Raw genomic sequence first — 23,868 nt, forward strand, 5'->3', positions numbered from 1 at the left:
TTCCTGGTTTCAAATCCATTGCCCTTGAGGGTATCAAGTAATGTGATAAAATACTGAAAGGTTTCTGCTGTTACAATGAAGGTCAGTACACAGTGGATTGTTTCTTTTGTCTCACTTTTCCAAATGATCAGAGCATTGAGGCAATAAGAAGGAAGCTAGCGCTTTTATGTGATGCAAAATCACCAAGCTGTATGTCCAGTCATTGCCTGGTGCTGCACTGCACTGCAGCTTCTGAAACAAATCCTCGCCTGTCCCCAGTGACACTAGGAGAGCTCAGGACCTGCTTCTATTTTAAAGTGTCAGAAGCATTTTCTCTTTAAGGTTGAAAAATGTTCTTGATCACAGCATCTGACATTATTGTTTGAAAGAATCAGCATAAGTTATAGTGGTATTAATTTATTATACATGTGGAAGTTAAATAAAGTGATAGGAACAAAGTGTAAATAGTATGCATAGAGCCCACTGTGAATGCAGATGGAATTTCCATGGTTCACCTGACGCTTGTCTGATTTAATGAAGACAGTAAATTGCACAGCACAGTAACTGCATTGCATGCTGCATACACCACCGTGCAGCCACAGCTACTGGGGAGAGATATTCCCTTTCTTCTAGCTTTACAATGTTCTCTCTGATCTAATCACCACACAGTATATTGAAGAATAGTCTCTAGGATATGGGAGAAGGTCTGTAATGTAAGCATATCAGATATATGGATAAGAGGAAAATTACCAGGATGTATTCTTATTTTCCTCACCCCTACCCTCCCCACACATAGAAGTTGAAGAATAGATGAATTCTTTGTCTGGTTGCCATGAAAACTAAGAGATATAGCCCTACCTCAGAGGAAATGATGTTATACTCACACAATTAATAAAAAATGAGAGCTGCATGGTCCTGCCTCAGCAACACAAAACTGAGTCAAAAGAGAATCTGTCTAAAACCCAAGCATGTGTGGATTCTAATCAGCTCTGTTTATAACGTATGATCATAGTTAATTGTTCATTAATTCCACCGTGTCATTTGTTCAGAGATTATACCCTTCACATAATGAATGTTTTGGGGTACTCTCCAGCAGAGGAAATTAAAATACATAATAGCTGTGATTTTAAATAGTTTTTTTTAGCAACCTTAGGTTTGAATCCATTGACCTTAACCAGTTTTAAAAGGTTTCAAAACATAAAAAAATTATCTATTCTCATGAGAAAGGAAACACACATGTGTAAATTAACATGCCTACAGAACTGATCCTTTTCTCTCTAGCACTGGGACCTCACTCTGACAGCCACTCTGTACAAATCCCTCATCTGCAGGGGACAGGCAAGCAGAGGACCTTGAACCTCCAGGTGCATAATTCATCCCCAGTTCAGCAGGCAGCCCAGATTTTAGTTACTTGCAATTAGTATTAATGCTATTGCAAATGCTGAATGGAACCATCAAAGAGCACACAGCATGAAATGCCTGTATTAATGATAGTGGAGATGTTTATGTTACACTCCTGGATTTAGAAAACTGCTTCCATAAATTAACTTACTTCATTTCAAAAGATGAGACATACTTGTGCAATGTCACAAAGAACATGCTGAGCTGAATAGCACCAATACTTAGCTATTTGACTGCTTTGTTGAGTCTCCAGAATCATGGATGTGTCAGGAATGGCAGTACATTCCTAACTGCTTGTATTTCTTTTCCCTTGCAGTCCTAGGGCAAGTTGATCCTTAATAGTTTTCACAAGACTGAATTTGCTATAGGGTCATGATGTTTTTGAAGGGCTGGTACGAGGAGAGCAGTGTTAGTGGCTCCCTTTGCTCACAGCAATAAAAAAAACACGTGGGGAAAAAAACACCGAATTGCAGGGAAATTATTTTAGGAATTGCTTGCTGAATATAAATGGCATATTCTAATCAGAATTTTATTAATTTGGTTTCATTTCTTTGTTACTCAGCATGTGCTCATTTAATAATCAACAAATATTTTGTTGAGTTTAAATCAAATTTATGTCCTTAAGCATATCAAACTCTGCATTTTTCAAATCAGGAATCTTATCTGAAAAAATTGCCCTAAGTTGGTATGTTCCAAATACACATTTGTTTGTGGCAAGCAAATAACTGTCCAAAGGAGCATTTATATACTTATAATTTACATACTTATAATTTACATATTGGATTAATACCTCTGTAACACCAGCCATATAATGAGTTAATTAGCTGCTTAATAAGCATGATTAAATCAATAATATGAGTGTAATTATCAGCTGTGACTTAGTGCTAGGTGGCCTTCCTTGCCTTATTTAATGGACTTAATTTTTCTCATCTTCCAAGTTTTCTCCCTGTTAGTGTTTGACCATTCTTTAAAAACAAAACAAAATAAACAGAAACCTATGAAGAAAATAATGTCACTGAAATGCCAAGGTTTGCTCTTGATTAGATTCCCCAATATTTCTATCTACTATTCAAAATAAATGATGTCATCCCCAGATTGAAGGTGCTCAAGAGCTGGGATAAGTGGTATCATTTCAAGGCGGGCCTTTTCTTCTAAAAACTCCCTCTTCTGATGGGGTAAATACCATGGCCTCCATTCAACACATCATTTAAGAATAGACTCAGCTTTAAGGACATTGTTATCTCTAAACTCACTGAATTACAAATAGCCTTAAATTTAAGTACAAGATTAAGTACTTTACTGGATTAGTGCCAGCATATTTAGCACTTTTGACTGACCAGACTCATGACAACAAAAGTTAAGACATCATACAGTTTGCTTAGTCATTTTTGAGCACTGAGAAGTAATGGTGTGCCTTTATACTGTGTTTTTCTGACTGAAAACAGAAGGAAAAATTAAATAGATTTCAAAACCAGAAGCTGCCTGAAGTTTTGCTTTCCTGTCAGCTCACCACATAAAGCTGATCAGCCTATCTAGTTGCAAATACTTTGATTTCTGAAAACCGAGATCTGTGGCCAGCACGTAACATTGTTTTCCCCCACACACTTCAATTGTAAATGGCTAATACATCTTTTGCAGCTAGAAATTTGTAAAACCAAAGCAAAGAAAGCCTTTTCTTTAGAACAAAGCAAAGCAACTTAGTTCTCTGGAGGGAAAGATTTCTGTAATTCCCTCTTTCTGATGATATTGGTGAGTTTCCCTCATTTTACAGGCTACAGTAAAAGTGGTTTGACTCCCTTCCACATGCGCTCCCACTACAGCATCATTCAGGAAAGGCAACCATGTCACAAGCCCATGGGTCAGATGTTTTTAAAAGTCATTCTAACTGCAATGTGAGTAGACTTAGAAAAGAAATTGAATAAAAATGTTCTAAATGGAATAAGCACATTCTCTAAAATACCAGCAGTATATTAACAACGCAAGGCCAAAGGACCTTCCTTCCACTGACTTCAGTGGAGTGGTAGCATGCAGTGCCAGGACAGTCATCAACACTCTCCCACAAAATACAACTGTCTTTTCTTAATTGCAGAAGGAAGTGTGAAATCTGTCATTATTGTCACTGTCACTGCTCTGCTATTAAACACTCTAGTTCAAAATCGTGCAAAAATCGTGTGTTATCATTCTGAGGCTGGTTAATACACTCCCTCTGAGTTACCACTGACCTTGCCCTCTCTCTTGCCACCACTCTTCCCCTGAGCAGCCATTAATGTCTCTTCATCAAACAGCAGGATGTATTAAAAATAAGGTTCTTACATATTAAACCTAAATTGTACTGCTAGAAAATCTTCCCTAAAAATGTGCAGCCCTAATTTGTAACTGCCAAATATAAGAACTATAGATAATCACATTTACGGAATCACAATAACGAGATACCTGTGAAGCAAAACTGATTTCAGGCAGCCTTTATGTTAATAAGGCTTCACAGATTCAATTTGCTTGAATGTATAAAACTATCTAAGAGGCAAAAGACTGAATATTCAACTGAACAATAAATGCATAAAATGACAAAACCAACTGCCACTAGTTAACATGACTGTTTCTATAAAGAAAGAAAATTGCTATTTTGGATAACTAAAGCAGACAAAACTGAACCCACGAGAAGACCCAAAGTATTGCAATGTTCCCATTGGATATCACCTTTTATCCTTTTTCAGGCAACTTTTTTAGACAACTATTTTCTAAGAAACAGGCAAGCACAGTTTTTGCAGTCTTGCAAAAACTAGGACAAATTCTGGCTTGTCAAGAAAATGTGAGAAAATTTTACTGCAAAATGAAAAAGAAACATACAGAAAGACACAAAGCTGAATTTTGGATTCACCCTTAAACATTAAGAATTAAAGAACTGTATACTTTGGTTCGGAGACTGCTATTTTAGGGAACAATTGCTGGTTCATAGGTGCACAAGAATTGCTCAATTTTGTACCAGAAATAACTTAAAACTGACATGCCCTGATTAATTCCGGGTTACCTCTTTGTACATGGACCTTGACAAATCAGTAGGCTACATATCAACTATAAATTAATGCAAGCAGGTAACAGATAAGAGATCTTATCTTTTCAAGGACTTAATCAGATGCAATCTCTTGGATGTCCTCCCACCAATTAAGTTTCTTATCCTGCTATATAAAGTTGGAGGGGTTTTTTTATCCTTTTGCCTACTTTGATGCCTCAATTTCTCCCCCTATCAAGCTAGCATCTCTGTGCGGGAAGGAGGGGCTGGCAAAGAGGACTGCAGTCCCACAGCAGCAATGCAATCAGAGAGCAGCAGCCATGCAGACAGCACTGTATTTGCTTGCTTGCAGCAGGCTGATACTCTCAGGGAAGAGACCCAGCCCCTTAGCCACCTACTCAGACATACATCACCTTGACTGTTCACAGAGTCAATCTGCATTGTCCTGAAAGGAACTGCAGGCCACCTTGAATTCAGCAGGATTTGGAGCCCAGACCCCAGCAGAGACTGAATTTGTGTTCTCTTTGTCCCATTCTGCTCCCTTCCTTCCCAGGTTTTATCCACTAGCTCAGCCTGGGCAAAACACTGTGGGCTAATCAGGAGCTCCTCAGGATGAGGGGCTCATCTCCCAGCAGCTAGTTACAGCCAAAATCAAATCAAACTTCTGGGTCACTTACCCTAGTGGCTCCTCCTGTATCTCCCATTTAATTGCTGCTCCCATTTCAACACCAGAGTTCTTTCTAATGCTTTTATGCCTTTTTGCTCATCTTCCACCAATCTGACTTTAAAAGTCCACCAGCTTTGTTTGCTATTTGAGTTAGGTAGTAAACAAGGAGAAAAGGGTAGTTTTGCTTATGGGAACAAAGGGCTACAATTTTGAACAACTTCCCCGAGGGTCTTGTTTGATCACAGCATCTCCTGGCTTTTCAACTCAAGGCAGATTGTGCATGTGGCCTTTCAAGCTGAATTTATTGCATATGTTCAGTGATTTTCCTAATTGGACCTATGACTTGACCACATTTCAGTGAGTTTAGCTTCAAGGAAAACAGACACATAGGTCAACAATAAGATGCATACAACATTACCAAATATGCTACATTTAGCCTTTTAGATTTAAACTCATGCACTTCTAAAGCCAGAATTTGGACAATTTTCCTGTATATCAGCTGGGTGAAACAGAAACAGTTATGAGAGAGCATTACAAAGTCTCTGTGAACAACACACATTTCTATCTGCAACTTAACTAGTATGATTATGAGTATGAGGGTGGTGAGACTCTGGAATCACAGAATCACAGAACACTAGGGGTTGGAAGTGACCTCGAAAGATCATCTAGTCCAACCCCCGCTGCCAGAGCAGGATCACCTAGAGTAGGTCACACAGGAATGCATCCATGTGGGTTTTGAATGTCTCTGGAGAAGCAGACTCTACAACCTCTCTGGGCAGCCTGCTCCAGTGTTTTTTCACCCTCACAATGAAAAAGTTTTTCCTTGTGTTCACATGGAACCTCCTTTGCTTCAGCTTGCACCTGCTGCCCCTTGCCTTATCACTGGACATCCCTGAGAAGAGCTTGACTCACCTTTCACATATTTGTGAAAATCAGTGATGTCACCCCTCAGTTTCCTCCTGTCCAAGCTAAAGAGACCCACCTCCCTTAGCCTTTCCTCATAAAGGAGATATTCCACTCCCTTAATCATCTTTGTGGCTCTGCGCTTGACTCTCTCAAGCAGTTCCCTGGGGTCCAGGGGCCCAGAATGGGATGCAGTATTCCAGATGTGGCCTCACCAGGGCAGAGTAGAGGGGAAGGAGAACCTCTCTCAACCTACTAACCACTCCCTTTCTAACACACCCCAGGATGCCATTGGCCTTCTTGGCCTTCTGTCCACCAGCACCCCCAGGTCCCTGTTCTACGTACTGCTCTCCAACAGGTCAGTCCCCAACCTATACTAGGCCATGGGGTTGTTCTTTCCCAGATGCAAGACATGATATGCCTTGAGGTAACGCCAAAGATAAGTTGTTCCATCACCTTTCCAGGGATGGAGGTGAGGCTGACCAGTCTATAGTTACCCAGGTCCTCCTTCTTGCCCTTTTTGAAGGCTGGAGTGACAATTTGTTTTCCTCCAGTCCTCAGGCACCTCTCCTGTTCCCCACGACTTGCCAAAGATGGAGGAGAGTGGCCTTCCCACCAGTTCCCCCAGAACTTGCAGGTGCATACAATCAGAACCCATGGATTTATGGATATCCAGGTTGCCCAACTGCTCCCTAACCCAGTTCTCATCAACCAAGGGAGACTCCTCCTTTATCCTGACTTCCTCAGAGGCCTCAAGGGTCTGGTGCTCCTGAGGACAGTCAGCAGTATAGACAGAGAAAAAGAAGGCATTCAGCAACTCTTCCTTCTTTGTATCCTCTGTCACCAGGGCACCCGCCTCATTCAGCAGTGGGCCTACATTGCCTCTAGCATCAGGTTTTTCCTGCAGTGTATTTGAAGAAGCCCTTTTTTGTTGTCCTTGACTTTCCTTGCAAGGTTTAATTCCAAGGAGGCCTTAGCTTTCCTAGCTGCCTCCGTACATCTTCTGACAACAGTCTTAAACTTCTCCCAAGTAGTGACCAGCCCCTCCTTCCACGATCTGTAGAGTCTCCTATTCCACTGAAGTTTGCCCAGCAGTTCTCTATTTAACCATGCAGGTCTCCTGGCTCTCCTTCTCGATTTCCTACCCATTTGCTATAGGTTGCCCTGGAAGACTGTAGATGCCTCCTCCTTGGGTATGCTCAAGGCCAGTTTGGATGAGGGCCTGAGCCAGCCTAGTTGAGAGGCACACCTGCCCATGGCAGGGGGACTGGAGTAGATGATCTCTAAGGTCCCTTCCAACTTAAACCATTCTAGTTGTTCTAACACAGCCTTTAGACAATGCCTTGGTATACTACAGAAAAGAAAATTAATCTAAGTAACAGTTCATGGATATTTATACTGAATACCAAGGGCCATAATTAGAATCATTACCATGCATGCTTCCTCTCCACCACAAGCTTTTTAATGAGTATATACTTCTTTAAAGAACACATTTCTCCTCCAGAGTCATAGCGTGACACCAGCAAAAAATGTTCCTGAGAGCTGTGGACACAACCAAGAGGTCACACACCAGGTCAGCACTGAGCAGCTCCAAGGTCATTAAAAAACTATAAACCCTGCACAAGTCTTATTTTGTAGCAAACGTCCTTATGCAAAGCATACAGAATATGTTCTGTATCAAGAACAGAATAATACTCAGTGCTTGCCATTTGAAAAGATATCCTTAACATGCCCAGGAAAAATATGGAGATATTTTACAGAATGAATAACCAGAGATTATAAATAAAGTGCTTAAGATCAAATTGAAAGAGTCTGTGGGAGAACCCCCAACTCTTTGTTTGTTGCTTGGATGACTTGGAAGTTTGCAGACTTTTATCTTTTGTGTGGGCAGCGTGTGCTGAGTGTGCAAAGCATCTATCAAGCCTTCTTTAAGCATAACCAGACATTCTGATATTACAAAAAAGGTAGACAGGAAGATATCAGATAGGAACATCAAAAGACATACACTTACCCATAACTGTTAAAAAGCGTTGGCTGTTCCTCAGGCTGCCCTACTTAAAAACTTTGATTGTGCACCCACTATCATGAGAGATGTTTTCCTCTCAACATCTTTTTAATCTTTTCAGTCTGGTAGAAAAACAGCAGTCTTTAGTTATCAGAATTTTGTTGCTTAACAGCTTCAAAGTGCTGGTATTTTCAAATTAAGTCAAGTGTTAAGAAAAACTAGGACTGCAGGTATCCAGTGCATACATTCTTTCTCCTTGAAGATGTTGTCTTTGCTTAGTTTGTAAAGATGTGATAAAGGAAGCCTTTGCCTCTCACTTTCTCAGCAATATTTTGCTATGAGATGTTTTAATTTTTCTGAGTCTTGTGTAAGAAAAAGGAAATCATCCACCATCCACCCTTCAGAATGTACTATCTGATACTGTCTGGCCAAAAAAAAAAAGTCCCTTTTGAGGGAGGTTTCCTCTGCACTACAGGAAAATGTTACATTTACTCTTCGATAGATTGAGGCTCTTTTAAAACTTACTGCACCATGAAGTGCTTGGTATCTACATGTCATCTCTTGGGGGACGTTTTTCTTCAGGTGTGGAGAGCACCCCAGGCTCATTCACCTGTGCTTCAAGGTCTAGGCAGCAGTCTATTTCTGAATAATAGCTTCACTAATTTTTCTAGAGTCTGGGCATGAAAACGTTAGCCTCAGGACCAGAAATGATTGCTAGATTCATACAAATCTGAAGGGGGCAGAAGATCAGGTTAGATTCAGATCACCCAGACACTGATGTTTCCTTATGGACTTATGGCAAACTCAGCTGATGAGAAGCTTGTAAATGTTAAGCATTAAGCTAGTGAGTGATGAATGGGAAATGCTTGCAGTTTCAGAGATATCATGGTAGGGCCCAGAAGAAGTGGTGATGTTGTTATGGGAAAAAAAGAAAAAAAACTGTGTGAGATTTTTGAACCTATGAAGGAATCTCATCCAAAGCTATAAAGGCTTATATGTAGAAGACACTCTGATTACAGTCCTGGAAAAATGAGTTGAAAGTCAGTGGCTAAGTTCTACCTTTGCCTTCTTTTAGTAAAATGCCCTGTGAATTCCTGTTGGGATGTGGAGGCAGTATCTTCCCAATGGATATTGTACAACTTTGCTTTTCCATGGGTTCCCAGAGAACACCTCCTGACAGGTAAGCTTGGAGACAGCATATAGGACATGTCACTAGAAAGGACAATAAACCTGCTAGCTGTGACAATCTTGATTAGCTGAGGGGAGTTATCAAGAGTTATTCTGTGTTCTAACTATTACAAGTAATCTCCCAGAACATGAACCCATGAATTCCACAGCTGTATCTTCTACTAACACCAAATAGGGCAGGTAAAAACATAGTATATTAGAGGTGAACTCTGAACATGGTGCAGAAATTGTTGGTGATGTTGTTATGTGAGGAATTTAAAAAGAAGTGTCATAAGTTGGAAACAGACCATTGAGCTTTGTGATCTGTTCTACCTAGCTATTTGTTCCTTCATATTGTCTTTTCATTAAAAGAAAAGAAAAAGGATTTAAAATTCTTTTAGGAATCAATGACAGCAATGGAACAAAAGCACACAGTAAATACATACATGAAGAAACAAATTACTTGTATGCACCCAAGCAGTGTGCACTTCTGCAAACATTGCTAACAGCTTCGTGGACGTTTCCTCCTAAGGACCCAGACCTGGGGTGAGCCTGGCTTTGCAGGAGCCACTGCAGAGGAGCAAAGGGAACACAGCTGCTCTGAAACTAAACGTTTGCCTGTCCCAGTGTCAGTGCTACCTAACATGGATGGGGTACTCACTCTGGGAAGCAGGGACATATTGGAGGTGCCTGCCTCATGTTTATAGATGGACTGGTGCAAAGCACACAGGCAGGGAGTCACAACCAAATCTCTGACCACCACCTCCCCTCCTGCCCTTGCCCTGCACACATACAAACACACTCCCATAAGTACATGCATATGTACATTACATATATGCATAAGTACATTACATATGTGTTTTGCTGTGTATAAATCCTTTCCTCTTGGAGGTTATGAGTTTTTACACCCAGGTTGAACTGTTCAGCAATCAGAACATGAAGACACCATGCAAGCAGCAGTTTACAAGAGCACTATACACACCTTGGCAGATCATATCATTAGAAGAAGAGTATTTGTGTTACACCCCAAGGTTACTCCTCAGTACTAGTGAACTATGAAAGTTCTTTAATTCAGATTGGTTAATAGTTGCTTGTAGTCTATCAGAGTTCAAGGATTCACATAATCGTGGTGCTTACTTCTAAAATATGATTATGCAAAACCAGCCAATTCAGCAGCTCCAGAAAATCCTTTCACAGCACTCAGAATTCAGCAACTACCTATCTCCTTTTCTGACTTCCCTTCCAAACCCTTTACTACAGCAGAGTCTGGATACTTAAAAACATGTTATTTCAAAAGGCAGAGGCCACAGGGTTAAGGATAGGGCTATAGTTCAGAGCTGAACTGATGTGATTACACAAAAAGAAGAAACACTTTTCTGCTTTCAAAAATACCTTCCATATTCTACAAAAATACAAACAACTGGCATACTATACCCTCATCCCATCTATGCATATATTACAAATGAATGTGGAATACTTGAATATAATTCAAGCTCATTTAGCAAACAGTGATTTTTTCCTTGATATGCACCAAAATAGAGCTGTTCAGAAAACTGCTCAGAATCTACAAACCACAATTTTCTATAAGCCATCACAGACTGCTTTGCAGAAAGCAGGCAGCAATTTCCACTGACACTGCACCAAGTATCAAAGTGACACATGCAGCCCATAACAAGGGAAACAAGTGACAAGGTCACAGTGGCTTTTTATATTTACAAATTATTAAATAAATGGGTGAAGCACTGACACACCTGGGAGCCACCTTGGCTCCTGGTAGAGACAGGGTCACCAAAGACATCAAGTTTAATGTTACTGATGAAGATTTTGTTGAGGTAGCCTCCACTAGGCACTATGATATGTGTCATACTAAACCCATGAAATAAATGCAGACATTGTGTTTGTATAATATTATGAAGAGGTAGTGGATACCTCTTAAAGTACCGACCTTCGTTTCCTCCTTGTGCTCATCAGCAGTCTATTCATTAACAGGGGCCATGTATAATACCACTTGTACCAAGAAGTAACTACTTCCATAAAGTCCCATTAATTCCAGACAGATAAATATGGAGTAGGATATGTTCTTCATAACTAAGGTACCGGAAACATAAGTGAATGCCTTCTACATTGTGATTTTCTCTTTAATCATGAATGATTTTCAATGAAAAATTAGGAAGATTAAAACACTGGATAAGGCCTTGAGCAGCCAAGTCTAGTTCAGACGTGTCATTGCCCATGGTGGGGAGGTTGAAGTAGATGATCTCTAAATTCCCTTCCAACCTGAGCTATTCTATGATTCTAAAGAGGTTTAGAATTGATGCATAAACCCTTTAGCTACCCAATAAGCTAAAACACGAATAAAGCATAGCTGAACAACAAAAAAGTTCGGTAAAATATATCATTTCAGGTCATTAAAACAAACCATAATGAGTTTTCTAAAGTAATGCTTGGATGAAGGTAACTATGCAGGACCACAGGTCCTGTATCTTTCTGCAACTACAAAGGTAAAATAAAGTTTTATTTCTGATGCATAATACAAAGGCATTAAACTGCTTGTGCACATACCAGAGCACTAACAATTTAATGTGGGACAGATTCACATTACTACTTGTAACTTTCCAAATAATGGAGAACTTCAGCGTATTGGCAAAATGATGACTCCCTTGGAAAAAAAAAAAAATCAATACATCCCAGAGTAAATTTTCTTTTTAATTAGCAAAACAACCTTATTTTAGTCTAGTTCTTCTGTTCACATTAGTCTTATTTTAGATACTAAAGAAACATTCTGTTGTGTTTCCTTTTTGGTGATTTCAAAACCGAGACAATTTTCCTGCCCCCATGTAGATCAGGAACTAGCCACCTCACCGAGCACCAGCCAAAAAAGTAGAGCCCCACACAAATGCCACACTCAGGCAACAGACATACAAGAAAGGTTTTTAAAAATGTTACATGATCCCAAATGTCCACCAGAGATCAGGCCAGGGCCTGATATGCAGAATGCCCAAAGCTCTCAGCTGAAGCTGCAGGGCTGGGGATACTTGATACCTCTGAAAACGAGGACACTACCTTAACTTGTATCACTTACGTGCATCGAATTGTGCTCTGAAGGCATAATTCAGTGAGATAACTGAAGTCAGGAGCAAGGTGGGGCAGCTTTATTATCTCAGTTGAGTTCGTCACCTGGAAGGACCCACATACACTCTAAGGGGGAGGCATTATTTTGAGGAGTTGCTACAACGCCTAAGAGGTTTCCAACTTCCCAGTCAAACCATTCAGGCCCAGTTCTCTGTGCCTTTAACAATGCAGTCCTGAGACAGCCCTACTGCCTCAGTCAGAGAATCACCACTACCACTCTGCCAGTGGGTTAAAGACCTGTACAAATCACTGAACAACAGCAAATCCTGACTTTTATTGCCTGAACTTCCATTCACATCAGTGTTTGAATATGTCTGGCTTTGTAAGGAAATGAAGTAATTTATTTTTATTTAAATACAACTCACAACTCAGACTTATTTCCTTTTCAGTTTCTTTTCTCTACCCATGTCCAATACACCAAGAGCTTAGTTCCTACCCCTTGCTTGAGTCAAACTAGGTCTGATTGAGTCTAACACTCAATTTTAGCAGGTGCTCACTCAGTCATTTGCACTAGTCGACAAATATTTTGGCTCACAGTGACAAATATTTATCAAATGGCCAAAGGGAATTGTATCAAAGTACCCAAGACTTATCCTGAAGTCATCAATTCGGGCAAGTTAAGAGCCTGAAATTAGCATTGCTTGGACTTTTGGCACAGGGCTGAATATTCATAACTACACAAAGAGATTTTTAAATATCTTTTTTTATTTTTTAAGTCACTATTCATCAGGCATCATATTTGATCTTCCTTTTGCTTCAAAGACATCTATTTTCCCATAAAAGAAATGTTTACTCCTCCTCCTCAGCTTTTCTAATAAATACAAATAAAACAGCCTGAATGGAAAACATAGAAAGATGAAAGGCTCCGTTAATATCAACCAGGTAGTTGAAACAGTGCTGATAACACTCAGTGAGTGTCTAGCTCTAAATATAGTCATCTGGCCAATCTTCCAGTAACAGCAAGGTCACCCATTGTTAGTACTCCCTCTTCTCCATCTCCTCCCACCATGAGCTGCTAACATTAAGCATAACATGATTTGTAACCCAGACTGACATTTGTATAAGAACTAATGGCCATCTGTTGTGACAGCACCAACCTGAAGCACCAAGAAGGTGAAGATGAAAAGGTAAATGTTCTAAACTTGCCTAAATAAAATGGGAAATGTGTAACAGTGCAAAATGTTTTTCTAAGTTTATAAACCACAAGGTGAGATTAAGCAGTGCCCACTTCAAATGATGCTGTAGTGCTACCCACACAATACAATGCAATCTTTTCATTCCCTTGGGGGTCATCTTCAAAGAAGGAATTGTTTGTCCAGCTAAACAGAAACACTCTTTCACCACCGAAGCCCATGCTGGCAAGAATTCAACCCTGCTAGTAGATATCCCATCTGCCAGTGCCCCTAAACATCTATCAAAACTATCTTTCAAGTATTTGATTAGATTTGCCTCTGACAGAGCATCATGTCCCAATTCAAGGATATAATCAAAATTTTCCTGGCACATAGGAAAGATTCACTGACTGAACTTTTCCTTCAGGTTCTAAATCTACATAACCTTTTCACTTACTTTAGGTCATGTTCTCAGATGTTAGAACATCTGCCTGGTTTGTACCTTACCACAAACAAGGAACAATCCTTGGTGCTTGACCACTCTGGATTCTACAACTGACAAGTTCAGTTGTTCAGAAACCATGAAATGGATGTCTCTAATTCTGAGATTTGTTTAAAAATCATCAAATTACAAATTTTAGGAAATGGATGGAGATTTGTACCTGTTAGCTGTGTTAAAAACTTTGAAACTCAAAATTCAAGCTTTACCAGATAACTAGTAGGCTTGTTTGCACGTCAAAACTGCATCAATTCCAACTCAAACTGCTTTTAAAACCACAGGGCAATTCATTGAAGGAATATGTGCAGGCCAGATAAAGAATTATCCTTGTTTTCCTTAAACCTGTTTAACTATCAGTGTGAATCAAACTGCAGAAACCACTTGCACTGAAGCTGGCCTGAACACACCCTTTCCTCAGGTTAATTGTGATGGTGCAGACAGTGAATCTTTTCAGCCTCACGAGACTTGTACTTAAACGTTGACATGGCTCAGAGCCGTAAAACATTTGACAGCCCCAAGAGAGATGAGAGGAAAGGAAACAGTGGGAGTCTCCATGCTAGGATGTGATCATGCTCTCCTGGGGTCCCACTGCCCCTTGTAGGTGTTTGCAGCTCTACTACATTGGGCAGACCCCCAGGCCCTCACAGCTGGGAACAGAGCCTAGCCCAGGAGATGCACAAGCTCCTCAGTCACACGAGCAGCTGCACACCTACAGGTGGGTCATTCCTGACACAGCATTTCAGCTTTTACCCATTAGGAAACTGCAGGGCAGTTTTCCCAGCATATCTGACATTTAAGTAAAACCTTCAAACACTGTGAGCTTTATGATGAAATTACTAGGATTTGTGGCACTGGCATCTGTTACTTTCCTCACTGCCCACAAGTTTGCAGCAGCAGCAGATGTGGCAGCAACAGCCTGTAACATCTTGGAAATGACAGCAGCCAGGCTTTACATTATGATCAAGCTACATTGTGTTCCCAAAGAACATGCTAGCTCCTGAGCACTACACACAAATGGAAACCACTTCAGTCCTACTGAATATTGCATAAAACATAAATAATTGACAATGTGCCAAGACCTACCCTTCTCTTCTACTATGTACTGAACAGAGAAGACAAAAAAAACATTCTGAGATTTTACCTTTATTTAGGAACAGCACTGACTAAGCAACGATTTTTTTTCCACATATCATTACAGAATAAGCAGTTTCTAGTTTTCTGAAAGCAAACTATGCACAACAGAGACACACTATAAGTAATCAAGCAAGCCCTCCTATCAGTCACTTTTTATTAAGGGTGACTGGACTTGTACTGCCATCTGCCCTTGGGTGTGTTCAAACTGTTTGCAGTGTAGGACCCTGAACAACCATCCAGAGGCAGATCTGCTTGCAGCGGTAATATAAGCTTGAATAGAATAAATGTAAAACCTGTATAATGCAGACCCTTCACTGTACTCACTTCCCTTGCTGGTCCCCTCCCTTTCTCTTGCATGAGTCAAACTATTTAAACTTTGGCCCTTTGGAAATGTCTTGAAATGAGGTAAACAGAAGGAGTGTGGTGGGCCCATAGGGCACAGAAACACAGCATCTCTACAGAGATGAGTGCAGCAATCTGAAAGTATCTCTCACCTTGAAATTAAATGGAATTGTATACAATACAGGGGTTTGCCTTATGTATATTTTTAAAAGGTCATTTCTCTTGGACAAGCATTGAAGCAAGACATAACTGAAACATTATTACACTGTAAATTGCTTAGCCAGTCAAAAGCTGGACTGGAATTCTCAAACTAAATAGGAACATCAATCAGCATGACTGTTGCTGGTATCATCAAGTCTAGGACATTGGGTGATCCTTCCAGCCTTACTTTCTAAGCATTGGCTGCCTTGGCTTCCTTACTGTATAAATTATCCAGAAACACTGGTGCACTCTCTAGTTCCAACGTGACTGGAAGACCCTAAAGGATATTTCTGTATATTGCTTAAGCAAAAGGTTAGCTTTGTACAGCATCATGTGATAACAAAAAAAAGCCCCGAGTACTGCTTGCTTGTGGGTGGTGCAGAAGAACAAGAAGTGACTCACAACTCATAGTGGAAAAATTGGGGGGAAAAATGTTTTAAATAGTCAGGAAAGTACAAAATGGCAAACCACAATTACTGGGCTTCCTACGCCCTATGTACTAGGTAGGAAAACCATGTCTTTGATATGAGAAGACTGGTGCCCAAATGAATAAATGTTAAGTGAAGCAATTTATGCTTTTTGTCCCATTCTCCTGCTAGAAAGAGCCTCTACATGCCCTGAATCTGTAAAGTCCTAAAGAAACAGAGAAAGGAACTGGATTAAGGTACCAAATTCTAGAGTCACATGAAGGAATTGGGGAAGGGGGACAAGGAGACACACCCCCCCCCCCCCCCCCAAATCCTCTGGTGGAGCAAAAGCTATTTTATCTCATTCTTAAGATGTAGAGTTAAAACACTGAAAAAAATCCACATATCTGAGATTAATAGGCTGATATTTATCCATGTGCCACTCTGGTTGCTAAGAGATTTCCTTTCTACAGCACCGTGTTGTATAAACAATAAAGCATTTTTGTCCACAAAGCAATTGTCTCACCTCACTGAATCAAGAGCTTCTCTCTGCCACATCCCTTCTGTTTTACTCTAATTTCAAATTCTGAGAAAGACAAAGACAGTATAAGGATATGGCTGGGCATGCTATTGTTAAACTTGAGCACATTAAGTACGTGGGCTTCCTGCATCATGAGTTACCTGAGAGACTACACATTTTAGCTCACAAGGCATAGGTAAACATGGGTTGACAGGCCAGCTCCTAAAAAATCTAAACTGCTGTAGTGGTTTTCAGCTGGGGTGAAAAATATCTACACTGATAGCTATATTACAAATCTGCACATAACCTAAATGGGAGACAAGAAAAATATTATTATGTCAGGCCAGCTTCAAACAGCAGCACCTCAACATTGGCCCCAAAGACAGAATCTTATTTTCACACTTTCCTTTACATTGGAAGATGATTCAGGAGATCTGTATGTATACATTCTCACAGAAAGAATACCTACAGTTAACATGCTGCAGTACATTCACTGCAGCCATCTAAACAGCATCTTAATGTGCTCACTAGAACAGAAGGCAGTAGGTTTCTTAGTGCTTTTCATTATGTATATTACTGCCATGGCAGAGGAAAAAAAAAAAAAAAGAGAAAAGGGCAGGGAAATGCTGACTCTCACTCAACCAAAAGATGCACATATGTTAGAGGAAATCTACATGTCATTTAGGAAGCACATGTACTGCTTCTCTGAGCATACGAAGATTATCCAATCTCCCCTTAGGGGGATTTCACAAAAGCACAGAGAAATACTACATACCAGGTTTCTGTTAAGACAACTGCTTTCTTATTGTGTTCTTTAAAAATTATAATAAAATAGATCCAAAGACAAGATATCATGACAGGGCCTTTTTTCTATGGAGCAGAGTACAAGGTGTCATTTTTAAGGACACATCCAGTGAGCTGCCAAAGTGGCTGGCCTCTTTACCTGTCATTATGTCACAAACCATAACTATTTTGCTTTATACCTCAGAGAGAAACAGCAAGACTAGAATCACACAGAGGCTCCTGAACTGAACAATGAGCAATGCAGCGCCTAGTGAATTTTTCAGGTCCTAGTTTGCTGGAGGGTTTTCTGCAGCCAAGGCAAATCTACAGCAGAGAAAAATCAAGCTCTGCAACCTCAGCCACATATTTCCTAACAAAGGAAAGTTGCTAGTAACAGACTGCTGCAGTTTAAATCTGTGAAACGGCTCATCCTTAGGAAAAGAGAGAAACAGTGAAACACCTAATTTCTGTAACATTATCCCAAAAACGGATGTTTCAGAAGTCAAACATGTGACACAGTCCCAACACAAAGAAAAGAAAAAGAAAAAAATAATTTGTCTTCACACGCATCCCTTTTAAGTACATGTATGTAAGGCTAAGCTATCATGCTGTTAAACCTATAAGAAAGCTCAGCATTTACCCTCACATCATGGTTACAAACTATTTTCAACTCACAGACAGTTTGCATATCACAGTAACACAAGCGATTTATCCGAGCAATGAAAGCACACCTTCTGCATCATCACTGCAATCAACTAATATCCAATTAAAGATTCAATTGCTTTGCAAACCCCACAGCTGAGGTTATCAATGCTATTTTACAATGTTAACAAATTATTCCCACAGCTACCAAGTTACACGCAAGAACGAGCTTTGATACTTCAATTGCTAGGTAAGAAAATTAAAACAAAAAGATCCCTGTCAGAATTTGGCACAGATCTAGATACCTTTTTCTTCCGATCCCGGGATCTTTTCCTGTGTTTTCTTTTTTTCTCAGTTTCTTCTTCAGCATTAATTTCTAAATCCCTGTTTTTCTTTAACTGTGATGCTGCATGAGCCATAATGCATTAAAAATCCTTTACAACAATGCTCCCTTGTAAAAGGTGATTTCCTCGGGCACCTTTAGCCAGCCCTTACAGCAAATGTTCCAGTGATTGGAAGGAAATCTGTGACCAGAGCCAGGAACACATCCAGGATTCAGAGATCTTACAGAAGCTTGCAGTCACTACAAAAATACATAGTTGCAGATTTCTTCCTATACCTTTCTGTACTTGACCCTTTATAAAACAGTGCAGCCATCGTAATGCATTTAACGTAATGAAAAAGACAGCTGGGACAGAGAAAGCTGTATTATGGCTGTATCCCCTGCCACCAGCTGGAAGTGTCTAAGTGACTCCACTGAAGGGGGAATGCTGAAAAGGAGTGCTTTCTTTTAAAACAAATTCCAGAACAATAACATATGCTGCATTGTATTTTCTTTACTAATCTTAAAGCACATTTTTAAAACCTATTAAAAAATGCACTGTTAATGATGCACATTTCTCAGCTAGTTTTCTGTGGTAAGCCATTTAACCTATAATGAAATGGAGCAGTTCCTACTTTAGGTTAACTGCTGATGGTGACAAAAAATAAAATAAAATTTCTTTTTACCATGGAGACCCTGACTGCATTATGCAGAAAACAATGCATTCATTGCCATATCTTAACAGTGTGTCCTTTATACCCATTTCTCAATTCCAATACATTTTGTGAGAGAGGATAACAGAAAGCTCTGTTGTCTTTTCCCTTTTTTTTTTTCTTTGTTTTATACATACTTATTACAACACATCATACAGATAGAAAGATGCAATCACACTGGTGTGTGAAACAGGCATTTAATTCATGGGAGATTTCCTGGCACTGTTCTTTTACGTGGCCAGAAAGGGAAATCAGCACTATTTCCATGTAGTTGGAAATGTACTTTTAGGCTTTTATGTCAAGGCTTGCTTCAATCATCTTACTATTTTTGCCACCTGAGTCCTCAATGACTGCAGCTTTTGAATATTCATTATGGGAGGTAAAATAGCAGCAGTATCAAGGCCTGCAGGAGGATCCTTTACTAGGATGAACACAGAGCAGGCATCTAGTAAATAAGGAACCATATTTTTTCCTACACAAATATGAACAATCAGCAGCTTGCATCAAGCCTGCTGTTTTTAACCTTTCCCAGTATTCCTAGCAGCGTACTTTGCAGTAATGAAGAGTGGTGTTTTAAGGCAGTCTGATTTGTTTCAGATAAGAACCAAAATTCTCCACAAGTGTAAGTAGCGTAGTTTTACATGATCCTAGCATTTCTTTCCAAAAGGAAAAAAAAATGAATTTGTCATAAAAATAAAGTGAAATTTAAATTTGACGTGTAATTAGCCAAATTATTTTGAATCTTTGGAGTGCAACATAAAATCCAGAGGGGCTCTCATGAGGTTGTAAATATTCTTCCTCTGAATTTGAGAGACATTTTCTGAATCCAGGTTGCTGAGGTCCAGTAAATCACATGCTTCCATTGCTTTAGTTTTCACATAACATGGCTGAAAGTTAAATTACTTTTTAAATACCTGAAACAGAAACTACTTTGAACACACTGTATATGTTGTCCAAAAGGCAGCACATAGTGTACAGATTGTCTGCTGTTCACAGGCTAACAAGCTGAGGTTTAAAAGGTATTTATTTTGGAATGACTTTTAAGAAATGGAGACCACATTTATGTGACCTTAGGGACCTTTCTTCTTGATGCAGTAAAATCAGAGATTTCTGCTTGCATCCAAAACTCCCTGTACCTCTCCCTACTCCTCCTCCATATCTGAAAGGCATCTGAGCACTCATGTAAAGCTGCCTTCAGAAAGTTGTGGAAAGAGGAATGTTGCAGTTGGGCAATGTGCAGTTTTGAACCAGAAGTAAATTCCCACCTCTCCATGTGCTCAAATAAACATATTTCTATTTTTAAAGATGCAAAGATTATACCCAAAGGATGCCCAGAGTATACTTTCAATTGTAATGCATAAGTGCAACCATTTAAACCCCCCATTCAGGGAGGTACCTGGATTTTGGCCCAGCTCTTCAGAGAAGCTCAGGGCAACAGTGAGAAGGCTTTGTTGTACCACAGGAGGAGTCCTACTGGAAAGAGGAACTGAACAAAGTTGCTGTTTTAAGGGAGTTAGAGACTCACAGAATCATATAATTGTTTCAGTTGGAAAAGACCTCTAAGACTGTCAAGTCCAATGATCAACCTAAGACCATTAAACCATGTCCCATAGTGCCATGTCCACATGTTTCTTGAATACCTGCAGGTGTTCAAGGAACAGTATGAAGGGGAAAAAAAAAAAAAAGAAAACAAAAAGCACCCAAGCCCTCACTTTCTGGCTCATAAGCTGCCTGCATGACCTTGAGAGTTATTCTCTCTGAGGATCAGATCTTTCTCTGTAAAATAAGTTGACATTAGTTCCCCTGTCTGACAGAACACACTTATTAGCAGGGAAGTACCTAGAAAATACAGCAGGACAAGAACTGAAAATTAATTCAACAAAATTCAATAGACTTGTATCCCTCTTATTCCCAGCACATTTCCATCTGGATTTGGAAGACTCATGCCTTAGGAAACCAACTTTCTCGAGCCACAAATGAAGTGAATGCTGCTGTCATTCACCACTTGCTAGCTAATCCTGTGATATTCCGTAAACCTTTTAACCATACTAGCCTGTAATTTATGCCTAAATAACCTCATTAAGTGGAAATAGAAATAATTTATTATAACATGTTGTATATTTAAAATACTTGAAGCAGACTTTAAAAACTGCTGGCACAGAATAATCTACATGTATGCAGCTTAGAAGGCCAAACACTACCTTATGTACAGGCCATCTTCTATGCAGGTAGAAAGCAGCCCAAGTTTTTATTAATAAGAATAATTCTAGTAAGAGAGGACAATAAGTCAATTCTCCCAATCCCTTGAGATATGCACAAGTGCAAGAATTTTTTCTGTCAGCTGAGCCTGCTTCACCCCAAGTACCTTTTCAGCTAATTAACCAACTGGACGAAACATGTAGGTGTTTTTATGTGGTTTACAATCCCTACTTGAACTGCAGAGTCTAAACTCCTTCTGGATTAGATTTCAGGAAGAAGAAGAAGGTGGAAAAAAGTCCTCAAGCTAGGATTTTGAGAAATTGTGTCTTAGCCAGTAAAGCAACAGAGAAAAAAAAATCATTTTAACATTGGAGCAATACTACAGAAATTTTGTGCATCTTGCAGGCTGGAACAGTCTCAAATAGAAAAAAAGGTTACAAAAAATGCGTAAGAGATTCAGACCCTTGTAGAAAAGGTACTGGATGTGTACAACTTCTGCTTTTGGGGAAGTTGTGAACTGGCATCATTCACTGGAAGGTGGTAGGGCACTGCCAGATGAAAGTTGGATGAAGAGTGAGTGTTTTCATGCCAGATATGTCATAACTCACTTGAAGGGAATTAGGTACTGGAAAACTTCATGAAGTCCTTCTTTTCAGACTTCAGTGAAATAATTAAGCTATTAGATTTCAACCATAATTACAAAGTTAACAAAATGCCAATGAGTGTTTCAGCACAATCCATAGGGTCCTGATAAAGTTATGGAGAGGGTCCTGATAAAGTTATGGAGAATGGTAAACTGTATCTTAACCTGAACAATGGGAAACTTCCACTTTCTGTTAACACAACGATAATGTCTACTTAGCTTCATCTACTCACAAAATTGTAATAATGGCTGGGAAGTGATTTTATTAGCTTGGAAGTGAAGTGTGCCATTCTGTTTAGTTTAACCTACTAGTCCAATTCTTAAAGCTAGACTCAAGAGAGATTGCAAAACATCATTGGCACACAACATTGAGACAGATCTTGAAAAAACACAGGAAATCATTTGTGATCTAATTATTTGAGTTAGTTTATCCATTAGGCAGAAGTTTATAGAGCAAAGATGGCATCATCACTTTTATGTTTATTTTTAATGATTATTCAGGACAAGGAGGAAAAAAAAAAAGGATGAGACAGCTATGAAAAAGTTGGTTTCCCATAATATGCCAGAACACAGATGTATGAAAATCTAATCTCTTTTATGGAAGATGGAACACCACAGAAACATTTAGTATTTACTTAGATCACTATGGATCAAAAAAGGCTTATAATCACACACAACACTAGAAGGTCACTATGACAACTCCTACTGATAACTGAAGTATGTTTACATTTTCCCAAAGGTGAAAAGAAGCATTACAGGTAGACCAGAATGACTAGAAAAGTAAATGAAAACACACGAAGAAAATACTTGTTAGGTTACTCCTAAATTCCTAACTTCTGTGTTACCTGATAATTTTAAAGGGAGAACAGGGAGGGGTCTATCTGCTGCTATAGCCCTGCTCTGGATTATTGTGTTGTGAAAAGCAGTGGAAGAGAGCAAATAAAGAGAAGAAAGAAGAATGAAACATGCTAGAAATAAAGACAACACTGATTTACCAATTCATGAAAATAACACTTTGGGAAAAGAGTAAGCAGAGGAAATAAGAATTCTGGTGTTTTGTTTTGGTTTTATTATGTATGAAACTTAGTTAACTCATAGAAGAACCCCTCAGAAGACTTTAATGAGATTAATTTGCTGACACATTAGACTAGCAGTTCTTGTCTCAAAACCCAATGAAAACAACCCAAACCAAACAAGATTAAAAGCTTATTTAGTGTCCAGTTTTACTTCTATCTCCTTTTCACACATCTGATATTAGGGCAGGATGGACACATCCCTAAGCATACAAAAAAATGAGGTCACTAAGCAAACAAAAGGAAATTAGGAAAATCTAAGGCCTGTTTTGCCCGTCTGTTTTGCTGCACTGATTTTTCCCCACCACCTGCCTCTTCTAGCAGAATTCTGCTTTGGCAGCAACAGTCCCAGAGAAACTCTGAGGATACATGAGAAGGACAGAAAGGAAAGCATGCACTATACAGAAAGAAGTAAATATCTAAACTGCATTTTATAAACCACTTCTAGAGTTCTTTGAACTTACAGTATAAAATTTAGAATTCTATTGAATAATGTTTTATTTCTTATTTGACTTCTTTATCGCACACCAGCTTAAAAAAACCTTTGGAGATGAAACAAATTCAGGAACGTAGTGGTAACGGTCAAATATTTGGGGCTAAGGGTATTTGCACTTCCTACCAAGAGGCTTACTACTTCTTAAAAGACCTTTCTGCCCTCAATGGAAATTTAAGTAGAAATGACAACTATAAACGTAAAAGAAAACCTCACAAAACAAAAGAAACCCAAACAACAACCCACCTCAAAACCCCTTGAAATCCTTCAGAACACAGTAAACATTTGTGGAACATGCTTTTCACTAAGCGCTTTTCAGATGCATCACCTGCCTTCTTCTGAGCTTAAAAAAGCCCAAAGCAGCAGTCACATTCAAGCTCACAGAATTAAGCGCAAAATTACTGTTCCTCTCTGCAGGAAAGGCATAGTTTGGGTTAGCTGATTAAGTTATACCTCTTGCAGTCCAGCATACTCCCAGTATGAGGATGGCTGACATGTCCATGAACTCATCACTAACTTCC

The 23,868-nt window shown here is 39.4% G+C and overlaps 1 protein-coding gene across 2 annotated transcripts in view; it reads right to left on the minus strand.

Annotated features, from left to right (window-relative positions):
- The window catches only part of ANK3 (ankyrin 3), a 207,418-nt gene extending 189,095 nt beyond the window's left edge, over window positions 1-18,323 (minus strand). For both annotated transcript variants that reach the window (XM_054382436.1, XM_054382435.1), the window contains exon 1: window positions 18,210-18,323. In XM_054382436.1, coding sequence (XP_054238411.1) covers window positions 18,210-18,323 — 114 coding nt within the window. The remainder of the gene's footprint in view (window positions 1-18,209) is intronic.
- Between the last annotated feature and the right edge of the window lie 5,545 nt (window positions 18,324-23,868).

Source organism: Indicator indicator, chromosome 7, assembly GCF_027791375.1.
Source record: "Indicator indicator isolate 239-I01 chromosome 7, UM_Iind_1.1, whole genome shotgun sequence".
Classification (NCBI taxonomy): Eukaryota; Metazoa; Chordata; class Aves; order Piciformes; family Indicatoridae; genus Indicator; species Indicator indicator.